We start from the raw sequence: 9,988 nt of genomic DNA on the forward strand, positions 1-9,988 counted from the left end.
AATTCTGGATTCTTATTGGACAAATCTACTGTCCTTCTTAACCGAGCCCGCCACGGCAGCGACACGAACCTCTGTGCTTTGGCTGATGCAACTTAAACGGTGTCAGCTCAGATTTTTGTTGTCGTTTTTAAATATGTTAGTTGATGTAGAGAAATGTGAGAAAAGTCCGCAAGCCCAATGTATGCCAGCTTTTGTTTTAAGTACTCTAACTTTTTAAACTAATGTTGTTATTTATCTATTTACATTTTTTTTAAAAGAAATGATTTTATTCTGTCCTTGATTAATAACATGTATCACTTTTTTGTGACTGTTATTTTATGGCATACGAACTGACTAGTAATAATGATGAAATATTGATGCATCCGTACGTACTCGATATTTCGCATTTCTGATGTAATATCCTTCAGTGTACGTATATTAGCGGAAGAATTTCTCCAGCATGCTATGTTTCTAGGGGAAGAGATTTCGTGCGGGACCGGTTGCTTGGTTCATTTACTTCAACATGCCGACTGACACCAAACGTGTTCGTGGTCCAGAAGTGTCTCAGAGCCCGTCTCTCTTTTCGTGCGATCCGGCGGCGGTTCTGCCCTCGAAGGGGCCCAGAGCGGACGGTCGGCGACGGGATCAGGTCGACGTGCGGCCCGTTTTCGTCCGCTGTGGCCTGGTGAGCCAAGCTAAAGGCTCCGCGTACTTGGAGGCTGGAAACACCAAGCTGATGTGCTGCGTTTACGGCCCCAGAGAAACAGACCGGAAGGATGAGACGAATATGAAATGTGGAAGGTATGGAGTTTGTTTGTTTAAATCTTTAAGCATATTGACTGTTCTAACAACACAACAAACAAAGAAATCGTTTTCTGCTGATTAAACTGTGAAGTCATAATAAAAATACAGCCTGCTGTGTCTTACATGGATAGCAGAATTTTTGGATTTTTTTATTATTTCCCCCACTGTTCTGAACTACACATGCGTGAAAACTAGTCTAAACTTTAATAAACCACATAAACAATTGAAATGCAACAGAATTTTAACTTTTGCCCAAAACAATTGCTGGAGACATTATTGACTTAATCCAAATGCAGCACTTTTTTGTTGTTGTTGGGTTTTTTGGGGGGGGGGTTAAAGGGATTAAAACGCTTTTTGACATATCCATCCATCCATTCGCTTCCGCTTATTCTTTTCAGGGTCGCGGGGGGCGCTGGAGCCTATCCCAGCTGTCATAGGGCGAGAGGCGGGGTACACCCTGGACAGGTCGCCAGTCTGTCGCAGGGCTAACACATAGGGACAGACAACCATTCGCGCTCACATTCACTCGCACATTCACACCTAATGGCAATTTGGATTTTCCAATTAACCTATCCCCTCAAGCTGCATGTCTTTGGACGGTGGGAGGAAGCCGGAGTACCCGGAGGGAACCCACGCAAACACGGGGAGAACATGCAAACTCCACACAGAAAGACCCCGGCCTGATGTTGGAATTGAACTCAGGACCTTCTTGCTGTGCGGCAACAGTGCTAACCACCGTGCTGCCTTTTTGACATATCCATAAGTCATAAATGTGCACAAAGAGGCAACTCCTTGTGTTTGAAAAGAGTTTTTGTATTACTTCTCACTGTGAACTATTATTTAGTACCATAGTTAGTTTGAAAACTGAGCTTATGTGGGTATACCAATAAAGCATTCAGTTTGAAGTGGACACTGATATCTGTGACAGTTTAGAAAAAAAAAGACTCAACCACAACTGTTTTTCTCTGTGTCCAGATTGACTACCGACATGCGCTTTGCTCCATTTTCCTGCCCGGAGAGGGGCTCCTGGATTCAGGGGAGTCAGGACAAGGACTTTTCCCTGATGTTACATGAGAGCCTGCAGCCTGCCATATGTCTCCACAAATACCCTCGCTCTCAGATCGAGGTCAACGTGATGGTTCTTGAGAACAGCGGTTCAGTTCTGGCCCATGCCGTCACATGCGCCTCTCTTGCGCTTGCAGATGCGGGGATCGAAATGTATGATCTGGTCCTCGGTTGCTCCATGCGCCAGGATGGCACCTCCTATGTGGTTGACCCCTCCTACATGGAGGAAAACTGCTGGAACTCGGTAAGCTGTGAGAACCAGGGTGGTCTGACTGTCGCATTCCTCCCAAGCCTGAACCAGATTTCTGGACTACAGTCTGATGGAGAAATGACTGAAGAGACTCTAACCGCTGGAGTGAGGACCTGCATTGAGGGATGCTATAAACTGTACCCAGTTATCCAGCATGCCCTGACAAAGGCTGTGCGCAAAGCTGCGCCATCACAATCAGAGAGCTGAGTGAACCACGAACTCCTCCGTTTATAGTCTTTCCTGTAGATCATTTCCAATCGTTACTAAAGAACTTGATCTATTTTTCCATGTGTGGTATTAGTTCATATATTAAAAGAAAAAATGAACTGAGACTCGCCTCTTTGCATTTCCTCATTAAATTATTTAACGGACTATATTTAATGTATATTCTTCCCAGGATTTGAAACTAAATGCTTCCCACAACACTGGAGAGAAATTGTTCAACTGGTATATTTTTAGTAGGTGCACTCTGGCAGTGCAAATAGCCTCATAAAAGCAATATATGCAATATAATTACAGATGGATTTGGTCACAAAAAGTTTGTCAACACCTTCTGTCACAAACAGAATTACACAACCATTAATTACACAATTATACAACCCTCTTTTATTTTGGTTTTCATTGATGAACCCTAAATCATGTCCACGGGTCATACCCAGGGCCACAATCCCGAGTACCAAACTTTGTGTTATTTTTTTGGCACCAAGAGAGCGTTTGCCAAAAAGAGCTTAGTTATTGCAGGGCATCATAGAGACCTATCTCTGCCTTCTACATGCAGAAGTTGTCACATGTTGCTGGCTTAAAATGTAAGAAACAAAGTTACGTTTGGTGACACAGATATGGTAATCATCTACAATACAGAATAAAAATAGAAAACACTTTATTGAAAAAGCTAGAGCCTCATAGATTTACATTAGATTATTCCCTGCCTGTCAAACTGTAATCAATTGTTAAATATGCATGTTATTTTAGACCACCTCTTTCATGCACTGTATTGCCAAAAGTATTAGCTTGTCTGCCTTCACATGCATGAACTTTGGTGACATCCCATTCATAACAGACTGAAACAATGTAAAGCATGTTTCTCCTTTCTCCTCGCAAAATTCTTACTTTAACTTTGGAAAATTCTGGTCAACATTATCGACCCTTTGATTCATATTTGATAACTAGTGTCCACCCTTAAACTGGTGTGTTATATTCATTATTTATTCAGAATTATTCTTAGTCACTGCAACAGGTCATTCCACTAGTTAAGCTGCTTTGGAAGTTAAAATTGTTATGTGTACCCAACTGTTAAATGTGAAGAGAGTTGCTTACCATTAATATTAATATTATGCATGATATTGTGACTGGGGCTGAGGCCCCCAAAACACCAAATCTAGATGAATCCCTGTCTCTTTTCCTATAACCTCTCAGAAAAACAGACATTTACACTCTTTAGAGGCACCAAATTAAAAGGAATAATCATGCCCATTTCCTAAACGTGAGCCATTTTTTAAAACTTCCTGTAAATATAATGTTTCTGTTGTACTCTCAGAAACTCCAAAGTAAAACACGGCACAACACAGGGAAATCTCTTTATTTATTTCTTCTCAGACGCCCCAAAGTCTGAGACAGCAATAAACAGTCCAGTATCTTCCCAGAATAACGCAACTTTTAAACAAACATACATTACTTCACACAAATAAAAACAGAATTTTTCAATCCAAACAGACTCGGCATTCAACCCAAACGCAGTCCTGCTCTCACTCCTCTGCTGCAGATAGCTAAAAGGTGTGAGTCATGTGACAGTCTAAAGCAGTCTCTTCCTTGCTCCACAGCTGTCAATCACTGTTCCCTCAGCCAATAGCACAGCTTGCAGCCGTTGCGGCTTGGGTTGGGAAGGGAGTGTAGGGGGGGCAGGATGTCATCAGGGTAGGCAGTGCGGGATTGGTTGCTCGGCTTAAACTGCGTGACATGCAATTGAGGGAAGGAAGGGTGGAGGCGTCATGTTTGGGTGCCACAATTGCAAAACAACACAAATAGATACACAGATTTAGCTCATAATAGAGTTTAAAGTTGGTTTATTAGGGTTGTATCACTGGGCTGAACTTTGATGACGAAGAGCAACAGTTAAACTCACAGCTGTGAAAACAACAGGAATTCATAAAATGTTTGCTTGCTGTGTGTTGCAGGTGTACGACTTACTTGACAATAACTCCTGTTACCTGCAGATACGCCTCTATAAATGACTTTAATCAGTTTGTGTGTGCATGTGTTATGTGAGGTCACCTTTTCTAATTGCTGCCAACATGCGTCAGTTTGTGTGTGGATGCTGCTGTATGTCTATCTGTAGGCCCTGTTGTGCCGTGGGTACGGCGACATAATTGCGTCCACGCTACCTTCGCTGTCCGAGCTGCTGTCAGAGTCGCTGCTGCCGGAATAAACGCAGAGTCCTGGTAAAACACCGACACACACGGCCGCCGACGGCAAGTGTAGTACGCCTTGGCCGGAGCTCAAGGCGGCTGAGGGCGGCTTTGCAGTGACGCCAGGGACGGTCTGTTGATCTTTGGCTCCTGCTCCGCCCCCCTCTTCTGGAAAGCATAATTTAAGTGTAAGACCTTGTGCCAACATACAACAGTCACAGTGATTTGAACTGTAGGAAAGAGAGTAAGAGTGGTCCACTGAATCTGCATCCATTTCCACTTTTTAACAGGCTCACAGGGAACAAACTCCACTGTATATTATATGAGCTGCATATTAATGTGTTTTTCTGGCTGCTGCCCACCTGTGTGTTTTTCTCCATTTCCTGTTGTTGCTGTTGTTGCCGTGATTTCCACTTTCTGTTTCTTACTGCTGTCTGATTGTGAGGAACTTGGAGAGAGAACAAAGAGATTAGAAAAACAAGACTTAAAGCTGATCCAATTAATATTTTTATATCAGCAATTTTGTGAAATTCCTGAGTGTGGCAATTATCAACAAACTCTGTCGGTGCTGTTGAAACTGTTAGTCTCTTTGAGCTCTGTACTTTGAACAAAAACAAGTCTGAGCCAGACAATAAAGAAAAGGAGACAAAGTTAGGGCCTAGATGGTGAAAACACTGGAGTATTTAAAAAACTAATTTTCCTTTATTTAACGAGAAAGCTGAAGTCATTTTCAATAGTGTGTCCTGAGCAAAGATAGCATTAAGTCAGCATGTTTATAAAGAACCTCCACTTTGAGACCCAAGAGCCTCTGGCTACAAAGTAATATTAAAGGAGAGTCAAATTTGGATTTTGGCAGGTGGAGGGCAGAGGCTAATGGCAGCTAAAAAACAAGGCAAGGCAAGTTTATTTATATAGCACAATTCAACAGCAAGGTGATTCAAAGTGCTTTACAGAGACAATAAAAAACAGAAACAAATAAAAAGCATGATTTAAAATGGAAAAAAAGAGTAAGTTTTAAAATTTAAGCTTAAAAGTAAAACGGTGGATTTGGCGTTTTATTCAAATGCAGCTGAGAACAGGTGAAAACAACAAGAACACGTTTTAAGGATGGTGCATGTTCATGTGCATACTTGCGTCTCTTTACAGCTCCAACTAATAAATGGGCCTGTGACAGGTGGCTGGTCCTGTGCTCCACCCCTTTAGGTGCCACCTTCTTTTCAGGCTCTTTGCGGCTCTCTGCAGATGCTTGCTTCACTAGAGCGCTGTGAAGCTACACAGTTAAGGTGAAAAAAAAAAAAAAAACTCCTTATGGGGTCCTAGCGTGGAAAAGTGGGGGATTAAAAACTGAAGGGAGACACCAGAGAGCAGACTGGAAAGCTTTACTCAAACTAGTAAGAATATGAATGTAAAACTCAACCTCAGAAGTAGAAATCTTGCTGTGGAGGCAGTTCGTATTTGAATGAGAGTTCGAATTGCTATTGATTTTAATATAACGCAAACTTAAATGCAACTCTCATTCTGGTTTTATGTTTGCATGCTGGCTTCTACGACTCCAATCTCAACCGTGCAAGTGCCCTGTTTGAATATGAAGGATATTCTGTATTCCAACAGCTCCTTTTTCTCCTCGTCCCTGCGTTGTTTCTCCACCAGACACTGTTGCCGGGAGACCTCGTCCAAGAAACTGCTCTCATCCTCATCCAATCCCCTCACCATGTTCTCTGTTACCATAGAAACATACTCTCAAACACATGACAAGAGAGTGACTGCATTTCCCCGAAAACAAACCAGAGACAATCTGCCATAAAAACTGCACAAACACACAAAGTAGCGTCATCTGAGGAAGCACTGAAAACAAAAATCTAACATCACTTGCAAAAATGTTGAATATGGAATTATAAATGAAAAAACTGAAGAGAGCTTTTCCAAATAAGCTCTACGTAAAAACTGGGGGTAAGTTGTCTGATACTCAAAGCAGGAGAATAAATTTCAATGTTTCCCTTAATGTAATCATTGCTTCCAAGTTGTGAAGACATTTTTGAAATCTTGAATTTCATCAGAATTAAAAGCACCAAATTATGGGAGTAGTTATTCCCATTATTTTGTTGGGAGAAGAACCTCAATTCCCAACCTGACATACAGTGGTGTGAAAGAGTTTTCCTGAATTTCCTTGGATCACAGTGTGATGTCTGGCTTTTAAGGATCCTTTGATCTACTCCACTTTAATCTCCTTTTCCACACAGGTCAATGTAGGTTTGGATTTTTGCCCCCCTAATAATAAACACCTTCATTTAAAAACTGCATTTTGTGTTTACTTGTGTTATCTTTGTCTAATATTTCAATTTGTTTAATGATCTGAAACATTTACGAGTGACAAACGTACAAGAAAATCAGGAAGGGGCACAAAGTTTCACACCACTGGAACTCTGATAAACTCTTCAAGATTAAATCTACAGACTTTACAAAGTTTCCTCAAGAGCCAAAGACAATTTTAAGGCTGATTCGGACTTGGATTAATAAGTGGACCTTAATGATGTCTAAAAATGGTGGCTTGTGCTCTAAAAAGCTTAAGTTACATTTGCTATGAAGCTGTTCAAAAACAACCTTTAGAAACTGAATATTAAAGTGTACTGACACATACTGCTGATAATACATTATTCATTATCTCTTACATCACAGAATTACAGAAGAAAAGTGTTCATTCAAACCCTAATGAAAAGTGGAGCAACACCCACAAAGACCTACTGAATTTAAACTGCTCCTCATATTCTTCTTGTTTCTTGTCTTTCTGTTCCTGCAGCCGCTCAAAGAGGGAGCGTGGGTCATACTCCTCCTCTGGGACCTCTGAGAAGTACAAAGGACAAATATAAAGGGGTTACATGCACAGTGGGACATCCTTTAGAGGTTTTGTATAGTTTTGGATATGTGTTCTTACCCTCTGGGTCGTCAGGTTTTCTGATTTTCTCCCATTCCTCCTGTCTCTTTTTCCTCCTCTCATCAAGCTCTGCTTCAGACACAAACTTCCTGCTGAGGTCGACACCTGTTCCTTCTGCTCCTTCCATTACAACTGCGCAACATAAAACACAGAAATTGGCCGACTCTTATATTGCGCTTTTCTACTCTGAGCACTCAAAGTGCTTTCTGTGTAACATTCACACTCCAATGGACGCATTGGAGAGCAATTCTCGGTTAGTGTCTTGCCCTAGAATTTTGGTATGCAGACTGGAGCAGTCGGGGATCGAACCACCAACCTTCAGATTAGACTACCTGCTCTACAGCCACACAGAAGCTCTGAATACCATTCTAAAATGTGTTGTCCCATCTCCGCACTGGACACAGACCATTTACAAGTGACTGCTCAATCAGTACCTCTGGGTTTTCCTCAAAGAACACAGAATATTAATTGATTCTTGACATAGCTCAGCAAAAAATAAGTCTATTCCATTAAAATACGCAAAACCCTTAAAAGACTTTGTAGCTGACTACTGCGTATTCCCAATACTTACAAGTGTTAATTGTTTACAACCACCTGAGGTTACAGTCTGCTGAATAAATGTGACATGGTACTGTACAACACAATGGCATCACTAGAACAGGTTTCTGATGAAATGTCCATCTCTGCATTAAAAAAATAAAACAAAAACAATTACTACTTGTTCCAGCTGTGCCCTTTAGGGGTCGCCACATCAGATCATATGCCTCCCACTCACCCCATGCTTTGCAACCTCTTCTGTCACACTAACCCTGTGCATGTTCTCCTTCATGAAATCCATGAATCTTCTCTGTGCCCTTCCTCTTTCCCTCCTGCCTGGCAGCTCTATCGTCAACATCTTTTGAAAATATGCACTTTCCCTCCTCTGCATATGTAAAAACCATCCAAGTCTTGTTTGCCCAGCTAACTTAGTCTCCAAACCGCTCAGCCTGATCGATCCCTCGGACATACTCATTTCTAATCCTGTCCCTCATGGTCACTCCCAGTAAAAATATTAACATCTTCAACTCTGCCACATCCAGCACTGCCTCCTGTGTTTTTGTTGTCGACATCTCCAAACCACGTGTCATAACAGGTCTCACGATAGTTTATTTTGCCACGTTTCCTGACAAATCAATTTACTGGCTTGCACACTTCCTGCAAAATATTTTGGTGACTTTAAAAATAAGGTACAAAAGATGAAAACGGCCATCACGTGACAGCTTTCATTGGTTGGCATTACAGCAGATAGTATTAAGCCTGTTATTTTTATCAGTTCATCACATACAAAGCAATAATAACAAGTGCAACAGCTGGACAACACCACTGCACAATATTTCGACTAAGCTGTACCGATCTGCGTGGTTTTATTTAGCCCTCTGATGAATATGAAGATTGAAGCCATTTTAAAACTTTAACTGACGTGAAATAAGGTGACGAGTGAATTAAGTGAGAGATCTGCTTAACTGACCGAAGCATTTGGTTTATAATGGGCCCTGATGATTCACTCACTGTTACACACAACAGCGAGAACAACGCCAGCCGCTACACAAAGTTAGTCCCTTAAAGCTGTGGACACACAAAGATGAAAGGAAACACTCACACACCTGACCTCTTGCCTATATAGCAGAGCAGCAAACTCTGAACTCGCAGATGCCTTGTGCGTTGCAAAGCCGCGGCTAACGTTAGCTTCGTTAGCGTTAAAAATAATCTTTAAGAGCAACAGAACATCATGTCAAGTCTGAAAAGAAACATTTTCAGATGCATGACCAAGAAGTCTTTAGTTTAGGACTGCCTCGTATCAAGATTAAAGACCTGTATGTGGATAAACCTTACCAAGATCCAGGCTTCTCGCTAAAATAGCGCTCCAGTTTAATGATCTTTGTGTCACGCTGAAGACGGCTCGTCGCGAAATACGGCGTTCGAATTAAGTTCCGACTCACTTTTTTGTTGTTAAACGCACGCTGCTCTGTTTTCAATATATGTTAATAGATTATTTCTATTTATTTTTTAACAGAAAAGGCCTACCGAATATTACCGATGACCTAGATTTATTAGTAGACACAGTTGTTGTCAATTATTAATTATATCTACATCGTGTGCTTCTTGCGCGTATAATTAAAGAGTCCCTTAATTATACGCACCATTTGTAGTTCCATTTTCCAGAAAAAATAAACAAACCAAAACCTCAAATAAATAGAGGTCTAAACAAACAATACTCAAAACAAGACGGAATAAACATGAAAATAACAAAAGACTAAAGCTTTTCAAATAAATTACATTTGCAGATAAAACCGTGAATATACAGTACAAAGTTGTATATATTCGACCTTCCCTGTAAGTTTGCCTTCTCAGATTAACTAATGAGTATAAGTAAACCCATAAAAATAAGATTGTAAGCAGTTACTAAATTGATCACAAGATGGCGCCTAAAATCCATTAATGAGGTCCAAAGGTATCTCTGGAGGACTGTTCAGCTACATTTTAAGGGTAGATGGTAATTTATTTTACTCGTTC

General features: G+C 41.0%; 2 protein-coding genes across 4 annotated transcripts; one reads left to right on the forward strand and one right to left on the reverse strand.

Moving 5' to 3' along the window:
• Positions 1-38: 38 nt before the first annotated feature.
• exosc6 (exosome component 6) lies at positions 39-2,430 on the forward strand. Its single transcript, XM_080874719.1, has 2 exons — positions 39-780; positions 1,759-2,430. Exons 1-2 carry the CDS (start codon positions 503-505, stop codon positions 2,303-2,305), a joined length of 825 nt encoding a protein of 274 aa, XP_080730845.1. The 5' UTR covers positions 39-502; the 3' UTR covers positions 2,306-2,430.
• Positions 2,431-3,660: 1,230 nt separating this feature from the next.
• Positions 3,661-9,376, reverse strand: psme3ip1 (proteasome activator subunit 3 interacting protein 1). Of its 3 annotated transcripts, XM_080874722.1 has the most exons (8): positions 9,308-9,376; positions 7,436-7,567; positions 7,246-7,344; positions 6,099-6,221; positions 5,634-5,766; positions 4,866-4,951; positions 4,480-4,671; positions 3,661-4,045 (listed from the first exon to the last, which is right to left on the reverse strand). In XM_080874722.1, the coding sequence occupies exons 2-8, from the start codon at positions 7,560-7,562 to the stop codon at positions 4,041-4,043; spliced, it is 765 nt and encodes a 254-aa protein (XP_080730848.1). In that variant the 5' UTR covers positions 7,563-7,567; positions 9,308-9,376; the 3' UTR covers positions 3,661-4,040. The 3 variants fall into 3 exon arrangements, with proteins under 3 accessions (XP_080730848.1, XP_080730847.1, XP_080730846.1); XM_080874721.1 differs by lacking the exon at positions 3,661-4,045 and having other exon boundaries at positions 4,059-4,668; XM_080874720.1 differs by lacking the exon at positions 3,661-4,045 and having other exon boundaries at positions 4,062-4,671.
• Positions 9,377-9,988: the final 612 nt, after the last annotated feature.

Source organism: Rhamphochromis sp. 'chilingali', assembly GCF_963969265.1.
Source record: "Rhamphochromis sp. 'chilingali' genome assembly, chromosome: 2".
In the NCBI taxonomy this organism is placed as follows: domain Eukaryota; kingdom Metazoa; phylum Chordata; class Actinopteri; order Cichliformes; family Cichlidae; genus Rhamphochromis; species Rhamphochromis sp. 'chilingali'.